Genomic DNA, 19,535 nt, shown 5'->3' with positions numbered 1-19,535 from the left:
GCAAAGCAAGAAGAGAGAGCAATGGCGAGATCAGCAGCAGTTGCAGTGCGTGATGAACAACATCATGCAAGCTCAGCAGCAGTGACAGATGTTGTAGTGCTTCATTCATCATCTGAGGAAACAGAATTATCTGCAGATAGCTCAGAAGAAGAACCAAAGAAACCTTCAACATCTTCTGGATCACGGCGGCGGAAAAGGGGAAAAATCTCTGTAGTCACACGTGAAGTTGCAGCAGCGCTAGATCGCACCAAAACCAGCAGCAGGAATGCTACTTATATTTTTTCTGCCATGGCTACGTCCGATCAGTTTACAGCACCATTTAGTGAACTGATGATCAGTCCTTCTTCAGTCCAACGAGCAAGAAAAGTTCAACGTGCAGCTCTAGCAGCCGAGATTCATGAATCTTTTCATCCACTCGTTCCACTACTATTGCACTGGGATGGCAAGATAATGCCCAATTACACAGGAACTGAACAACTGTCTGTGGATCGACTTCCTATTATGGTGTCTGGCAAGGAGGTAACCAAGCTTATTGCCATCCCCAAGCGATATTCCGGCACTGCTGCCGTTATGGCAGAGGCCTGTATGGCTGAGATAAGGAGCTGGGAACTGGAGAACAGAATTGTGGCCTTATGTTTCGACACAACTTCAAGTAATACAGGTATAAAGGGCAGCGTTTGCATAAAACTCGAAACAGAGTAAGGAAAGGATCTTCTGAACCTTGCCTGTCGACATCACGTGTCTGAAATTGTTTTGGAAAAGGTTTTTTCACTGTATGATGTTTTTCGGTCTCCAAAAATCGAAATCTTCAGTCATTCCGTGATTTCTGGCCAAACATTGATCAATCAAAGTATCACACAGCTTTGGATGATGGAGATGCATCAGAGCATGTAGATGATATTCGAGAAAGTATCATCACCTGTGCCATGCAGCAACTGAATACTAAGCACCCCAGAGATGACTACGAAGAGCTCTTGCAGTTAACAGTCATCTTCCTAGGAGCTACTCCACCAAAGGGAATTAGGTTCAGGTACCCAGGGGCAGTTCACCGTGCGCGTTGGCTGGCACGTGCCATTTATGCCATCAAGATGTGGCTTTTCAGAGATCAGTTCCACATCCAACGGCGCCAGAGCACAACGAGGGCATCTGTACAATCCCATTCTCGCATGGTGTGGAAGCACTTACTTCGAGTGTCACTTTTTGTGACCACTACCTATGTTAAATACTGGTTCACCTGTCCATCAGCCGGCGAAGCCCCAAGGAATGATCTTCAATTCTTGAAGGCACTGCATAGCTACCCAGACAAGGAAGTCTCAAATGCTGCTTTGACTGCATTTTCCAGACACCTGTGGTATTTGTCGGAGACCTTGATTGGCCTCAGCCTTTTCTGTGACTCAGTCACTGTCGATGAAAAGCACTGCATGGTCCACAACATGCACAATAACCAGGGATCTAACCCCCAAAAAGGCTTCCTCCCATAAAAGATCCATCTACTATGGCACTACCCGACTTTGTTACCACTTCCACCATCAAGCTGCTCCAGATCCTGGGACTGGATGAAACCTTTCTTGAAGAAGACCCACAACAATGGGAGGCAAACAAATCATACAATGAGGCAAAAAATATCATTTCTGCCCAACGAGTGACAAATGATTTGGCAGAGAGAGGAGTTGCTCTTATGCAGTCCTTCAATGAAGCCCTGGTCCACAATGAGGAAGAAAAACAATTTGTACTACAAATGGTCGAGTACCACAGAAACAAATTCCCAAAATCAGTGAAGGCCACTGAAGGGGAATGATAACTTTGATCAATGATTGTTTTTATTTGTTTTTATATCATTTTGAACAGGGACTGTTCCTTTTGAAGCTGTGGTCCGCAATGAGGAAGAAAAACAATTTGTACTACAAATGCTCAAGTACCACAGAAACAAATTCCTGAAATCAGTGAAAGCCACTGAAGTGAAGGGAATTGATAACTTTAATCAGTGATTGTTTTTTATTTGTTTTTATATCATTTTGTACAGTGACTGTTCCCTTTGTGTGTTTTATATCATTGTTTGGATGTTTTAGCATTGAATTAAAATAAGCTACAATATCGCGCATTTTGCTATGTGTAGTAAATCTTTCTGGGCTTTGAGCAAGTTCTAAATATACTCTGATTTTCGTATAAATTGGCATATATCATTTTTTTCTCAAGTGGCACACAATGGCAACCTGGCCAGTATTAATTTCAAAACTTCAAAATTTAGACACACCCTAATATATTTATATATATATATATATATATATATATATATATATATATATATATATATATATATATATATATATATATATATATATATATATGAAAAATAACCCAGATCAAAAAATTAAATAATTCTGCTGCTAAACCATGCGTCTGATCAGGTTGAAATTTTAAACATATATTCGCCATCACTACTAGATCATAACTGTGAAGAGTCACATCGATTGATGAAGCAGTTCAAGAGAAATATATTTTTAAAGATTTTTATTTAATCCAATATGGCTGCCAGACCGTATGATCTCTCAATTAATTTGTGAACACTCTGGCATCCCCAAGGCTTGGAGAACATGTGTGTGAAGTTTCCCCTCGATCTGTCTCGCTGTTCTGGAGAATAAGATCTTTTTTTATCGGTTTTTGGGTATATCCACTATGGCTGCCAAGCCATGTGATCTATGGCATCAAAAGTGTGAATGTTTTGTTCCTCATGGATACGCGGTCAGTCATACCTGTAAGGTTTTGCCTCGATTTGTTCAGCCATTTTACAGAAGGTTTTTTTTGATGTTAAAAAAAAACAAACAAAAAAAAAACAACATGGCTGCCGAACCATGTGATCGATGACGACATCAATTTTTTTCTGTGGACCAATTTATTACGAGATGCCCTCAAAATTTTTCATACTTATCAGATGTAGCATTCTATGTCTGCAATTATGATGTAAATACAAAGGCACCTATTACATCATAAAAAAATCACAATTATTCCCCATGAGGAGAACTTGCCATATGCCAAGTTTCAATTTTTTCCTTGGTGTGGTTTCAGAGGTACAGAGGTCCAAAGTTTTTCCATTTTTCAACATGGCTGCCACACCACATGACCTATGGCATCATAATTATCATTACAACATTCTACATGAGCACTCACTCCTCTGGTGAACATTTTGTGTCAATCCGACAAGCAATTGCAGAGAAAAATATTCATGTTCTGTGCAGACAAACAAACAAGCAGTCATAGACTGGTACTTACGAAATCGTCAACTTGACCTCTGACCTTGTCTAATAAAAGCTGTCTCTCGAGAAGGTAGTGACACAAACCAGAAGTTTCTACGATGATTCTGTACCAAACCATCAAAAATCGAATGATTTGGATGTTTGACCTCACTGTGACCTTGACCTTTGACCGATTTTGACCAAAATCTAATCAGCGCAAGACACTACCCTCCTGAAGCAAGTGGTGTAATTTTACATTGGTAGCTCCTTCCGTTCTCAAGTAATCATGCCTACAAACAAACAAACAAACAAACAAACAAACAGAACGGAAGTCATCAATATACTTACGAAATCTGTAGATTTCAGAAGTAACAAGCAGTCATAGACTGGTACTTACGAAATCGTCAACTTGACCTCTGACCTTGTCTAATAAAAGCTGTCTCGAGAGAAGGTAGCGACGCAAACCAGAAGTTTCTACGATGATTCTGTTCCAAACCATCAAAAATCGAATGTTTGACCTCACTGTGACCTTGACCGTTCACCGATTTTGACCAAAATCTAATCAGCACTAGCCATCACCCTCCTGAATCACGTGGTGTAATTTGACATTGGTAGCTTCTTCCGTTCTCGAGTTATCTGTACCAAACCATCAAAAATCGAATATTTGTCCTCACTGTGACCTTGACCTTTGACCGATTTTGATCAAAATCGAATCGGCACAAACCATTACCCTTCTGAATCACGTGGTGTAATTTGACATTGGTAGCTTCTTCCGTTCTCGAGTTATCGTGCCTACAAACAAACAAACAAACAGTCATAGACTGGAACTTACGAAATCGTCAACTTGACTTCTGACCTTGTTGAGTAAAAGCTGTCTCCTGAGAAGGTTGCGGCACAAACCAGAGGTTTCTACGATGATTCTGTACCAAACCATCAAAAATCGAATGTTTTGGATGTTTGACCTCACTGTGACCTTGACCTTTGACCGATTTTGACCAAAATCTAATCAGCGCTAGCCACCACCCTCCTGAATCACGTGTTGTAATTTGACATTGGAAGCTTCTTCCGTTCTCGAGTTATCTGTACTAAACCATCAAAAATCGAATATTTGACCTCACTGTGACCTTGACCTTTGACCGATTTTGACCAAAATCTAATCAGCACGAGCCACCACCTTCCTGAATCGCTTGGTGTAATTTGACATTGGTAGCTCCTTCCGTTCTCAAGTTATCGTGCCTACAAAGAAACAAACAAACAAGCAGTCATAGACTGGTACTTACGAAATCGTCAACTTGACCTCTGACCTTGTCTAATAAAAGCTCTCTCGAGAAGGTAGCGACGCAAACCAAAAGTTTCTACGATGATTCTGTATCAAACCATCAAAAATCGTAACGTCGACCGAAGCAAAAATCTCCATTTCTCCACGCAATTATACCTTAACGTAACTCAACGACGCGTCTGCTCGAGCGCACTGCATCATAGGACGACCCGTGACGCGTCGAGTGAAATATTTTTATGCAATCTTAAAACGTCTCCAAAACATCTGATTTTTACCAGAATTTCAACAACTGAGTTTTAAGCGTCCTAAGCGATCGCAAAAACCAAAGACAAAATTAAAATCGAAGTTAAAACGAACTCGTAACGTCGAGCGAAGCAAAAATACTCCATTTCTCCACATCAATTTACGGAATTATGTTTGACCTCACTGTGACCTTGACCTTTGACCGATTTTGACCAAAATCTAATCAGCACGAGCCATCACGCTCCTGAATCACGTGGTGTAATTTGACATTGGTAGCTTCTTCCGTTCTCGAGTTATCGTGCCTTCAAATAAACAAACAAACAAACAAGCACTCATAGACTGGTACTTACGAAATCGTCAACTTGACCTCTGAACTTGTGTAATAAAAGCTGTCTCTAGAGAAGGTTGCGATGCAAACCAGAAGTTTCTACGATGATTCTGTTCCAAACCATGAAAAATCGAAAGTTTGACCTCACTGTGACCTTGACCTTTGACCAATTTTGAGCAAAATCTAATCAGCACAAGCCATCACGCTCCTGAATCACGTGGTGTAATTTGACATTGGTAGCTTCTTCCGTTCTCGAGTTATCTGTACCAAACCATCAAAAATCGAATATTTGACCTCACTGTGACCTTGACCTTTGAGCGATTTTGACCAAAACCTAATCAGCACTAGCCATCACCCTCCTGAATCACGAGGTATAATTTAACATTGGTAGCTTCTTCCGTTCTCGAGTTATCATGCCTACAAACAAACAAACAAACAAGCAGTCATAGACTGGTACTTTCGAAATCGTCAACTTGACCTCTGACCTTGTCCAATAAAAGCTGTCTCTTGAGAAGGTAGCGACACAAACCAGAGGTTTCTATGATGATTCTGTACCAAACCATCAAAAATCGAATGTTTTGGATGTTCGACCTCACTGTGACCTTGACCTTTGACCGATTTTGACTAAAATCTAATCAGCGCTAGCCACCACCCTGCTGAATCACGTGTTGTAATTTGACATTGGAAGCTTCTTCCGTTCTCGAGTTATCATTTTGTGGATGTTTGACCTCACTGTGACCTTGACCTTTGAACGATTTTGACCAAAATCTAATCAGCACTAGCCATCAGCCTCCTGAATCACGTGGTGTAATTTGACATTGGTAGCTTCTTCCGTTCTCGAGTTATCTGTACCAAACCATCAAAAATCGAATATTTGACCTCACCGTGACCTAGACCTTTGACCGATTTTGACCAAAATCTAATCAGCACAAGCCATCACGCTCCTTAATCTCCAGTTGGTTAATTTCTCCAGTTGGTTCCTCTTCTGAACCACTTTGAACCCCTAAAATGTCTTATAATGACACTAATGTTACCCTCCCCCATCCACCTCTTTCTTCCCTTCCTCTTCCTCCTTCCCCCCTTTGCTCTTCTCTCCCTCCCCCTCCCCTTGGCCCTCCTGTCTCTTCTTCTTCCTTCCTTCCCTGCTCCTCCCCCTCCTCTTCATCCCCCCCCCAAGTTTGCAACCTCCAACTATTACAACCAGTCCCCCCACCCCCCCCCAGACTGGGCTTAACCCCTCCATACTCTGAGTCATCTCAGCTTTGTAGTGCTCCTGTTAAATATAGCGACATTGCCATCAATACGTTGATGATACATCCAAGGATGTGACCGCCTTAGAGTGTTCCCCTTACATCTTTAGTCCCTCCTCCTGAATAAACCATGGAGACTGAGCAAATGGGCGAATGCCCTGAGGAAATTGAGGACTATGATTCAGATGGTTGCTCCTCTCTGACGTCGAGTGCTTTTGGCGAGGAGCTACCCCCCCCCCCCAGATAGTAGTCTTGATGATACTTTAATATCTATTTCCGATATCTTAAATTTTTCCAAAAAAACTTCTCGTAAGAAGTGAGTAGATCTAAATTATTTTTGTAGATCTAAAGCACAAATAATTGCTAAGAACCCGGAAGCTGCTGCCATTACCAGCGCTTCTTGTATTCTTAAGACTGAAAGTCTTAGTCTTAATCTTAAGACTTAAGACTGTAAAAGACTGAAAAAATATATTCTTAAAGCAAGGAAGCACTTGATTGCATTAAAACTTATTGATTATGCTTATAGCAAGTTTAAATATAAACGGAGGACATAATCCTTTACGTAAAGTCCAAATGATGCAGCTAATTAATAATGTAAAGGTAGATATTCTTCTTTTACTACAAACTGGGGTGACTGCGAGTTGTATGGCAAACTGGAGGCTGAAGTTTAAAGGCACTTGGTTTTTTAGTAACACAGCCTCCGTGAGTGCCGGTATTGCTTTTTATATTTCTCCACGTCTTCCCATCTCCTCTCTTGTTTTTAAAGAAATTGTTCCTGGATATTTAGCTCTCTCTCTATTGATTGCAGTCTGTGGCTGCTGGTTGCATCATTGGTTGGAATGCGGCTATGCCACTGATGCAGTGTCCCCCTTACCAGTACACTGGTGCTCATTTTGCCGACCTCAGAAGGATGACAGGCTGAGTCAACCTCCTGGTGTATTTTTAATTCAGCGGCCAACGGGGCTTCAACTCAGGACCGTAGGATCCCAAGCCGCCATCATAACCACTAAGCCAACATCAGGCTTGGATATTTAGCTGTAATTGATTTTATATATATAACCACCAGTGGATTTTAATTGCCAATGTTTATGTTTATGTCAAAGTGACAGTACAGTCAGGTCAGCTTTCTTCACTGAATCCTTCACTTTTCCTAAGCATCTCACCCCCGATACCCTATTGTGTTTAGGTGGTGATTTTAATTGTACATTAGATCCAGTCAGATAGGAACAGCCCTGAACCTCACCCAGCTAGTACTGGGGCTTTGTCCACTCTCTTGTTACAACATGATCTTGGTGATGTTTGGGGACTACAGCATGGGAACGTCCAACAATTTACTTGGTGTCGTTGCTTGTTAAATAACATGATGCTTGCAAGGCTTGATAAATTTTACATTCGTCTCTCTTTTTTAAATCGTGTTTTACTGACATCACTCCCTCTGGCTTTTCTGATCATTTTTTAATTAAAATGCTTCTTTCTTTTCCTAGTCCTCAGAGGAATACTTCTCATTGGTCTTTTAACACCTCTTTTTTAAATGACTCCTTTTTTAAATCATGTTTTAAAAATTTTTGGCTTCGATTTCTAGAATCACGGAATGACTTTACCAATCGTTGTCAATGGTGGGATTTTATAAAAGCACAAATCCGAGTCTTCTGTCAGCAATATAGGAATAACTTCACTAATGTAAAGCAAGCTAGGATAAGTATTTTAAAGAAAGAAATCCTCATTTTACAAGAGAGCACGATTAATATTGATAAGGATGTACGATGCCAGCAGCTTTATGAGAAACAATCCCTATTGAATTGTTTAATGAGAGAAGATGCTCTCAGAATGCGAACCCGACTTAGAGTGAAAGGTCTGTCGACTTCAGAAACTTGCTGAAAAGACTTTTTTTATCTTTGAAAAAACTACAAAGTCTAATCATTCACTGTTAAGCTTACGTTCAAGTGATGGACAAATTATTGAAAACAATGCTCAGTTGAAGTGTTTTATTTGGGATTTTTACAAGAATGTTTTAACCACAAAGAAAAGTAATGAACGAGCAATGTCTAATTTTACCCAAAATCTACCACCATTGGAAGAATCGCAACAACACTCTTTAGAACAAGATTTTATTGTAGATGAACTTTTTTTTTATAGCTCTTAATGACCTTCATGATCATAAAGCACCTGGCTTTGATGGTTTACCTGTTGAATTTTAGAAAACATTTTGGGATTTGCTTGGACCAACACTTTTAGATGTTTTTACGTTTAGTTTACAAGATGGTTTGTTACCTTTAAGTTGACGCCGTGCAGTTGTGTGCGTTATCCCGAAGAAAGGAGATCTCCAGACCTTGCAGAATTGGAGGACTATTTCTCTGCTTTGTGCAGATCACAAAATCCTTTCCAAGGCCCTTTGTAAATCGTGTAAAGCCTTTTCTTAGCTTTTTAATTCATTTTGATCAATCTTTTTGTATTCCAAACCGGTCTATTCATGATAATATTTTTTTTTAATTCGGGACTTGTGGGATGTCTACTCTTCAAAAGCAGAATGCTGGCTTGTTTTTACTAGACCAAGAGAAAGCTTTTGATTCTATTAGCCATGAATATGTATTTTACACCTTAAAACAGTTTGGTTCTGGGGCAACTTTTATATCCATGTCTCATTGTTGTATGATCATGTTTTTAGTGTCATTAAAGTTAATAATCGCCTGTGCACCATTGATGGTTGGAAGAGGAGTCCGTCAAGTGTGTCCGTTATCAGGCAATCTCTACTCCCTCTGTATTGAACCCCTCCTAATTTGCCTTGGTGCTTGTCTACCAGGCTTTCCTGTGATGCTAACTGCAAGGCCAATTGTTATCTCAGCATATGCTGATGATGTATGTGTCATGTGTAATAGTGATGATGTCACCATGTTATTAAATGACTTGGAAAAGTTATCTTCGGCTTGCACAACTACAAAAAATTTGAGCAAATGTAAAGCTCTATGGATTGGCCATACTCCGGTTGTTGGTTTGCCTCATCTTCCCAGAAACTTGCAGTGGGAGAAGGAAGGCATCTGCTTTCTAGGTGTGTACATTGGCGCCCCAGCTTTTATGGCTAAGAACTGGTTAAATACAGCTAACAAAATTGATAATAGACTAGAGAAGTGGAGAGGAATATTACTTACCTTGTCGTACAGAGGTCGTGTCCTCATGATCAATAACTTGTTGGCTTCCTTGTGGCACAAAATTATTCCCCTACACCCTCCTGAAGCACTGCTGCTGACAATCCAGAAACATCTGCTTGATTATTTTCTGGGGTGGCAAACATTGAGTCAAGCCTGAAGTCCTTTACCTTCCATAGGCAGATGGTGGCCGTGGTCTTATTGACATTCTCAGCCGACTGATGGCCTTTCGAGTCGCCAGTGTCCACCGCTTTCTTTTTTCTGCATCACTGCCATGGCGCCCCACTGCTAACCATTTGCAGAAATGGCTGGCATGCTCGACTTCATTCAGGAACTTTTTCTCATGGGCTTGCAACATGTGGACATCTCTCCATTGCCTTTGTTTTACCAAGACCTGTTGCAAGCCTGGAAGCCTTTTGCAGTGCACCAAGATATGACTCACTACAATATCAACAACTTTCTCGACGAGCCTATCTTCTACAATGAACTTTTTCCGAACAGTCATCGATCACGTGCTTACATAGAATGCTTCATAAACTCCGGTATACGTCTCATACGAGATCTACGTAACGAGAACAAAACATGGCACTCAGTCGGGCATATTGCGACTGCCGTTGGAATGCGCTCTTTAAGAACTGTTTCCCAGCTGGTCCAGGAGGTTCTGCATACCTCTAGAAGTTTGGGACTCCATCTTGATACCACCAACGCTGTCCCTGCAATCCATGCCCCCCTTCTTTCTGCAGTTGTCTATAATATCACTGGCATTAACAGAAACTGTGATCCTGTCTTCCTCTCCACTTCCAAGTGTTGCTAAAAAGTGCCTGTTCCACCTTTGTGTCACCAAACGGCATCCTAATGTGTGCAAAGATAGTTTTGGATCCCGATGGAAGGGGACTTTGCTGCCGGGGTCCTCCCTGTGCCCACAATGGGCTGCCATGTTTGTCCCACCAATTGTAAAACGGACTAGTGATATCTCTTGGAGAATTGCACATATGATTTTACCGACAAATGTTTCATTACATCATTTTATTGTTTTAAATTCTGTTTCGTGCCCCTTTTGTATGGCCTCTGAAGATTTATATCATGTCGATGTTGACTGTGCAAGACTGACCCCACTTTTTACCTTTTTATTACAATTGTGCTGTCGTATGAAAATTGTATTTTCTTTACGTACTTTTATTTTTGGATTGCCGTTAAATTCCAAAAGTCATGTTGAATCTGCTCTCGCCAATTTTATAATAGCTGAAGGGAAATTACAATCTATTAAACAAGGAAAGCAAAACTTCTTGTAAAGCCTGATGCTGATTACAATGTTTTAACTTTTTAAGGCCCTTGCCAGTACGGTGAATATACTGATTCTGGCTCACTTTCCCCCATGTTAATGAATGGGGGATTAACAGCGATTCATTTTTTTTCCCCCCTAAAAAATAAACCCCCTTTTTATCCCAAGGTATATTTATTTGTCTCCCCTTTTAACCTAGGGGCGCTCTTTTCAAATAACCAATGCAATAAGATAAAGATTTGTTCAAGTAGAAAAGTAGTAATGTGATTTGTTAAAGGTGATTCTAAAGAAATATCTGAAACATGTAAGCCTAGGGGCACTCTTTTTCAAATAACCAATGCATATTGTTTAGCTCACTCATTGAACCTATAACGATTTGTTCATTCTCAAATTCCTTCAATAGTTTAATTTTCTTTGCACAATAATCCCCATCTAAAATATTTCAAAATAAAACATTTGAATCTTTATATTTTTCAAGATACCCCTTTTGTGTCATGATGAAATGATAAACTTCTCTTAATGCTCTTGTCTGACTACCTCCTGAGCCACATATCATTTTGAGATTATGGTAAATTGTTTTTCCATTGTTCAATTGATAACCATCAAAGTTTTCAGTCCATTCAAGGATATTTTTTTTCTTTACATCCTCTAACTTACTCGTTTTTAAATTGATTTACTTATTTGTTTTATTTACCTTGTTTTAGTTATTTTTTCAATAAGACTTATTTGATATTTTTCACATTCATTATGTTTTCCATTTATATACCAAGACTGAGATTTTCTCCACTCTTTAGTTTGATTAATACTTGGTTTGACCATTTATACATTGTGAAAAAACGCGGCGGTAGCCCTTAAAAACCCTAACCCATCTTCCCATCGTTAAAACACAATCTATTCCATTATCTAAAATAAATCTCTTATCATCAAAGACTCCTCATGCCTTTTTATTTACTTCTTCTATATATCTTATGTTTATTACTTCTTATTGTATTCATTTTCCAATATTCTTCTTTCTTATTCTTCAAACTATTATGACAATTTCTAAATGTTATTGATTTCTTTATTCCATATTTCATTATTCCCTTTAACCTCTTATCAATCTGATCACCATATTTATAAACATATGCCTTTGCTCTCAATCCAACAAACTCACTCATTACTTTTCTACCCAACTCATCCTTAATCTTACCAATATCCTTCTCCTTCTCCTTCTCCTCCTCTCTTTCTCTCCTCTTTCTCTCTTTCTCTCCTTCTCCTCCTTCTCCTCCTCTTTCTCACTCTCTCACTCTCTCACGTTCTCACTTTCTCTCTTTGTCTCTTTCTCTCTTTCTGTCTTTCTCACTCTCTCACTCTCTCACTTTCCCACTCTCTCACTTTCTCTCTTTCTCTCTTTCTCTCCTTCTCCTTCTTCTCCTTCCCTTTCTCTGTTTCTCTCTTTCTTTCTTTCTCACTCTCTCACTTTCTCACTTTCTCTCTTTCTCTCTTTCTTTCTTTCTCACTCTCTCACTCTCTCACTCTCTCACTCTCTCACTCTCTCACTCTCTCACTTTCTAACTTTCTCATTTTCTCACTTTCTCTCTTTCTCTCTTTCTCTCCCCTACCCCTATGTTAAGGAGACTGTTAAGGACTGACAGTTTAGTTTTGAATTTGCCAAGGAGATGGCGTAGGTTTAAAATGCTTCCGCCCAGTTTTATATAGAACCTGGCGGTCAAAAAAAAAAAAGTTACTGTTTGGGCACGTTTTGTCACCCTTCCCTTCTCGTTCCCTTATGCTGCCTTCCCTTCCCCTCCCGTCATGCTGCCTTTCCTTCCTCTCCCCTTCCGCCACCTTCCTTTCCCCTTACACTGTCTTCCCTTCCCCTCATGCTGCCTTCCCTTTCCATCATGCTACCTTCCCTTCCTCTCACACTGCCTTCCCTTCCCTCCCCTTGTGCTGCCTTCTCTTCCCTTCCCATCATGGTGCCTTCCCTCCCACTCCCCTCGCGCTTCCTTCCACTCCCCCGAAACTCGGTGACGACACCCAAATCAGGCGCTCTGATTGGCCCCAACTCCCTGCACGGCCTGACCATGATGGCCGGAAGCAGCAACATTCCACTTCCGGAAAGGTGACTCCACGTCGCCAAGATGTCCCGCTCCGACCCCACACCATGATATGAATCGCCCACACCGAACTCCATGTCTTGACTTGCCATGCCCTGATGACCGGCTGAGGACATCATCGGTCCCGCATGCCTGCTCGGTTGCCCCCGGCCAGCGTTAACCGATGCACCCGTTCCGTTTGCGCCATGTGGCCTGAGCTGCACAACATGCCTCTGCCCGATCTCAGCTTCGCTAGCCATAGAGACGAGAAGGTAAGATATTATGGCGAACCCATGCACACACAGTAAGATGTGTCCATTCGTGCCCCACTCTGCACGCTAACAGTCATGAGCGGCAAATTCATGCCCTGCTCTGTACGATAACAAAGTCGTGAGCGGTGCACGGGTCTGCCTTCGAGCACGTTCTGCACAGTGCACGTGGATCCGCCATTACGCACGTGGCCAGCGCTCATGTTCGCCCGATTCTGCTATCGTGTGCGCAGGGCGAAACCCGATCGATATAATTAGTCCAGAAATGGGTTGAAAAGTACGTGCTGTCCATATCACGCGCAATGTGGCGGGGTGTTGTCTTTCTATTATCGGCCTCGGTACGTGTTCTGTAAAGCGTGGGCGTCGTGTTGAGTGCATTTCCCGTCCATTGGGCGGAAACTACCACTGTGTGTGCGTTTTGCTGGTTGTGTTTTCTACCGAGGGTGTGGGTGTAATGCCTGCTGGCCCTTTGCTGAGGACCCATTTCACAGCGAAGGGTACACGTGCCTCAGATTTACCTCAGGAATAATCAGAAATGAAGAGTAGGAATGAAGTTAGAAATGAAATGAAGAAGGAATGATGTAAGCAAACCTAGCTATGAGATCATCGCAATGCACACCCCTGTTGTCCCACGAGACAAAAGGGAAGGGACTATCTACACATACATTAATGGAATAACTGTCTTGGGACCACTATCTGTTGGACGCATGTGGTTCTGAGAACTGCAACAAGATATATATATATATATATATATATATATATATATATATATATATATATATATATATATATATATATATATATATATATATATATATATACACTGTACATACATTGGGACCATACTCTGTAAGAGCGTTGGTGCTGCCCAAGCAGTCTCCTTGGCTAATGGACACAATCCCGGACGGGTTGCCACTCTGACACAGTTTTCCAGCATGCTGGCACTCATTTTGCAGACCTCTGAACAATGACAGGCAGAGTCAAACCCACCTGGTGTTAATTCAACAGAAGTGTGGGATTTGAACTCAGGATCCTCGGATCCCAAGCCCATCACCCTAACCATGAAGCCAACACCAGGCATGCATGCTGTATTCAGCGATCCTGCGAAGAATCAGCTGTCTTCAGCTATCCTGCTAAGAATCAGCTGTCTTCAGCTGTCCTGCTAAGAATCAGCTATCTTCAGCTATCCTGCTAAGAATCAGCTGTCTTCAGCTATCCTGCTAAGAATCAGCTGTCTTCAGCTGTCCTGCTAAGAATCATCTATCTTCAACTATCCTGCGAAGAATCAGCTGTCTTCAGCTATCCTGCTAAGAATCAGCTGTCTTCAGCTGTCCTGCTAAGAATCAGCTATCTTCAGCTATCCTGCTAAGAATCAGCTGTCTTCAGCTATCCTGCTAAGAATCAGCTGTCTTCAGCTGTCCTGCTGAGTATCAGCTATCTTCAGCTATCTTGCAACAAGATGGTGCACCAACACTTTACTCTCTCACATTTGGAGAATATCTTGATGACAAATTCAGTGGACGATGGATTGTACGTGGATCTGACATAGTGCGGCCTCCTCGAATTCTGGACTTAACAACATGTGACAACTCACTTTGGGGCATTGGGAAAGAGGAAATTTCTCATCTCTGCCTTACAACAGTTGAAGACCACAAAACAGCTGTCAGGGGCTGCTTTTATGACCTCCAACCCTCAACATGGAAGAAGATGTCCAGAAGAACATGGAGAAAAATTCAAATTTGTGCGGAGAATGGAGGGAAGCATACATATGTACTCTAATTTCAAACTGTGTGCATTGGGACTTTGTGGCCATTCTATAGGTGAGAACACATTTTCTTGATTTGCATTCTTTCCCGAAATATTGAAGATCAAAGCCATATGGTGTTCCACAATAAATATGGCCATTATTGTCTCATGGGCCAAGGGGAAGTCACGGGCGATCGCCAAAGGTAAACCTCTCCCATTTGGAGGAAGCTTACCCATGGCGATCACTTTGTGATCGCAGATATCTAGTTAATTAATGCTCTTCATATTCACATAATGAGGATTTGTTGGAACTTTGATGACAAAAGCTCAAATGGTAAAAATGTTATTGCCTGGACAGACACACTGACACACACACACACCGACACACACACACCGACACACACACCGACACACACGCGCACACACACACACACACACACACACACGCGCACACACACACACACACACACACACACACACGGAAGCTATTGTAAAACCTTGTCTCCCACTGCACGCATGGTGGACAGGCAAAAAATCATCTCAAAATGCAAAGCCCCATCTGCTCCCACTTTTAACTTAAACTAAACTTGACGAAAACAGCAGCTAAAAAAAGTAAAATGTATTCATTGGCGCTATCCATATTCTCATAATAAAGGTTTGTTGAAAATTTGATGACAAAAGCTCAAATGCTTTAAAAAAAAAAGTTATGGCTTGGACAGACAGACAGACAGACAGACAGACAGACAGACAGACAGACAAACAGAGACACACAAGCGATTGCAAAACCCTGTCTCCCGCTGTGTGGTGGATGGGCTGATAATAGTTATAATATGGTTGGCCATATGTCAGTTATAGTCCTTTCACTACAATATGTAGTGTTCCGTAGGGAGCCTATGAAAGTACCAGCCAGGCCACCACGTGAAGAAGCCCTTTTTGTTCTGCGCCGGTGCATTTTATCTTACTACCGCAGTCTTCATCGCCTGATTAGTACAGCACACACCATGGCAATAACAATGTGTGATCGCTGGTGCTGCATTTTCTGTCTTTGTAACACTTGCGTGATAGCTGTAAGTAAATCCCACCTGGCCAAAGGAAGTGTGAAGAATGAGCAGAGCTTTTGAAAATGTAAAGCTTGTGATGAAGAACAGTTTGAAAAACATGTGTTTTCGCTGTTCATCGTTCAAGTCTAAGACATGTTGATGTTTTGCTTGTGTACATTGAAGAAGGTTATGGTTTTGTTTTCTTACTCTGCATGATGAGCCTCTGATGAAAAAAACAAATCGGAGACAGGTTTATTAAGGATTATTACAAGTGGCTTGCTTCCCATGGAGCATTTCAATGATCTCTCCTGAAGAAATTGTTATCATAAAACATTTTCACAACATATCGAATGAGCAAGATGTTTAGTTATCTCCGTAAATGTGTGTGTGTGTGTGTGTGTGTGTGTGTGTGTGTGTGTGTGTGTGTGTGTGTGTGTGTGTGTGTGTGTGTGTGTGTATGTGTGTGTGTGTGTGTGTGTGTGTGTGTGTGTGTGTGTGTGTGTGTGTGTGTGTGTGTGTGTGTGTGTGCGCACGTGCGCAAATGCACAATCGCCAAATTTCACTTCCACATAAAAGTTGAGCAGGACGGCATTTGTAATGCATCATTACCCCCATGAATCATAACCATGCTGAAAGAAATCTCGCTCGTTAAGCAATGCAATCACCCCGCCAACCCTTTGTTTGAGGAATCTCTGACCAAATGGGGGTTGGGGTGTGTTAATGAGCGGTGGGGGTGGGGGGGGAGTTCGTGAGCGGGACACAGAAACACTTTCTGACGCATCAGGTGTGCGTTGCACTAACAGCCTGCTGTAGAGTCGCGTTATTACGAATACTCTAGATTATTTTTAAATCAAGGATGCAGACTATTTTAAGGAGAGATGGGATAAGTGAGCATCCATAAAGCAAGATTGAACAAAGATGGGTAGACAATTGTAAAGATTCATGTGTATTCTTTATACTGTACTGTAAAGTAAAAATGATAAACGACACTATCCAAACTCAATCGTGTCATGGCTAGGCATTCACTGTAGGTGTGATATCTGGTACATCAGCAGTTTTATTCTGACTCTTAATTGCTGAATCAGACCACTCAATTTCAAAATGCTGTGCGCTGTTTCGTTGCTTGACGCTGAGGATTATTTAATTTTTTCCTGTAGTTGCTAAAGCTCATGAAAGAGCTCTCACAAACACAAATCACACATTCACATGCAGACAGAGGTAGCAGACAACACAGGACTTTACCTCAGACACACATGGCCATTGATGACCTTGGAAGTTATTTCCCAGAACACACTGGGTTTCGGCCGTGCTTTTATCTCCACAATCAGTGGTGCACTTTTAGGGATAAATCTCCCTTCCCAATGGATTCCAATCCATGGGGTTCATCCTTGCTCTATCCCCTAAATATTGAGCCTTAAGTGAGGAAACGGCAAAAACCACTTTTGCAGTCTTTGGGATGACTCAACCAGGATCATTATCAGGCACAAACCTTCCAAACTCTGAGCAGATAATCTAACCACAATGCCTGGTCATTTATACTTTTCGAGGGTAGATTAGAACTTGTTTCAAGGACAGAACACGGATAAACCCCATGGGCTGGTATATCATGTGGGAGGGAAATATTTATCTTTAAAATACTCGTTAACTGCAGAGAGAAAAGTAATGTCATGAGATGGAGTCACCGGTATCCAGTTTGTTCCAAGTTCATTCCTCAAAGGTTAACTGCTGTGTATGTCTCATGTTAAGAGTCACATGTCGTGTTATTTGATGTCTCTGTCTGCATAATTTACCCCTTTGAATCATAACCAGGCTGAAATTGATCAAAAACATACAAGAATGTATGTACGTGCAATTTTTGTCTCACCTATTCCTCTTTGACCTTCTGTCATTTTGTAAAGCATGTTGTCATTTGTCATTTTGCTCCATGAGCTTTGACTCCTGCATTGAATTTTTTTTGTCTCTTGTGTCTGCTTCTGATTTTGATCTTTGATGGAAACAAATCCCAATTAAATTTAACTGCTTTTCTATTCAAATGTCATGAAGGAATGTGAAAGGGGTGAAAGGGTTCCATTTTAAAATGCAATCTTACAAAGAGAGGTCAGGCCAGCTCTACTGTTTCATTTGAATTTGCTGAAAGTTAGTACTTTTAATGTACCAATTTTGTTCTATGAGAAAAGCAACAAAATGTGTATGTGCATCAGGTCATATTACTAATTAAAGTCTGAAAACCATAACCTTCCGAACACAATTATCCGAACAATTTATGCTAGAAACATTAAACACGTTTCATCCCAGGTCATTTTAATTTTTATATTTAAATCTATGGATTCCTACTAACATGATATTATCCCTCTGATGTACAGTATCTTTGCGTATGGTTTGGTTTCAGAGTTCTTCAGCACTTCAACACCTCAAATGAGGAATATGCTGTGGTGTTCACATCAGGTGCTACAGCTGCCCTCAAGTTGGTGGCAGAGACCTTCCCATGGACGAGGGATATCGGCCAGAACTTGGATGTACTCCAGCCGACATCAGGACAAGTAAAACACAAGATCATATCTTCAAAAGATGAAAAACAAGAAAATATGGAGAGTATATCATTTGATTGGTGTCTGACTGAGGCTGAAGGAATTGCTTTGCATGATCACATTGAGGGAAAGAGTGTATTTTGTTATCTCACAGACAATCACACTTCAGTGGTGGGTATGCGGGTTGTAGCCACTGCTTTTGGTGCATCATGCATACCTGTAAGACCAGAAGATATTGAAAAACTTTCTATCGGTGAGAGGGTGGTACAATCACATTTATTGAACCAACAAAATCCCCATCCTGCTCAGGCTATTTCTGAAGCGCTTATATCTGACCAGATGACTCCGTATGAAGAACTGTTGTCAGCAACATCTGATAAAGCACACTGTGATGATGGACAAAAGATGCTTTCCAACAGAGAATACTTCAGAAAAGAGATGGGTAAAGAACCCACAAGCATCAACTGGAACAGCAACACTCATCATCTCTTCTGCTTCCCAGCACAAAGTAATTTCACAGGTCGCAAATATCCATTGAATTGGGTGCAAGCAGTACAAGAGAATAGATTTATCTGGGGCCTTCCACCAGGCTGTTGGCATGTACTGCTTGATGCAGCTTCCTTTGTGGGAACTTCACCTCTCGATTTGGCACAATATCCAGCAGACCTGGTGACCATCTCCTTCTATAAAATATTTGGATTTCCCACTGGCCTCGGTGCACTGCTCGTGCGGCAGCCATGCTGGTCCTTGCTTCAGAAGGCCTACTTTGGAGGTGGCACGGTGGCTGCTTACTTGCCCAGCCATGACTTTTGTGTTGCACGTGAAAGCTTGTCAGACAGGTAAGTTGTGAAATCCTAATCAACCCCCCACCCCCCACCCCCCTCTTCTCTTAAAAGTATTAAGAGAATATGAGGATAAATTTCAAATGTTTTGATGTTTGGATTTGTGAAGAGGAAATTTGGTGGGATAGTTGCTCGGATAAGATGACATGGGGAATGTTGTTGTTTGGTTGAGGTGGTGTTGGGGTGAGGTTTTAAGAAGGGGCAAATGATGCTGATGAAAATACAAGTGTGATGGTAACAATCTTGATTGTTTTCAAGTTCAATTATATCCTTT

General features: G+C 41.3%; 1 protein-coding gene across 10 annotated transcripts in view; it reads left to right on the top strand.

Annotated features, from left to right (window-relative positions):
* Positions 1-19,535, top strand: part of MOCOS (molybdenum cofactor sulfurase) — a 366,395-nt gene that overhangs the window by 132,031 nt on the left and 214,829 nt on the right. For 8 of the 10 annotated variants that reach the window (XM_085872802.1, XM_085872807.1, XM_085872803.1 and 5 more), the window contains one exon: positions 18,281-19,258. The exons of 1 other annotated variant lie outside the window; for it this stretch is intronic. In XM_085872802.1, coding sequence (XP_085728928.1) covers positions 18,281-19,258 — 978 coding nt within the window. Of the gene's footprint in view, positions 1-12,545; positions 13,109-18,280; positions 19,259-19,535 lie in introns of those variants that run through there. One more of the 10 variants, XM_085872810.1, reaches the window with a different exon arrangement.

The sequence above is a fragment of the Eptatretus burgeri genome, chromosome 3, assembly GCF_056783735.1.
Source record: "Eptatretus burgeri isolate ZD-2024b chromosome 3, Ebu_testis_v1, whole genome shotgun sequence".
NCBI lineage: Eukaryota > Metazoa > Chordata > Myxini > Myxiniformes > Myxinidae > Eptatretus > Eptatretus burgeri.
Note: the sequence above shows the minus strand (reverse complement) of the source record. Positions and strands in the feature narration are given on the sequence as shown.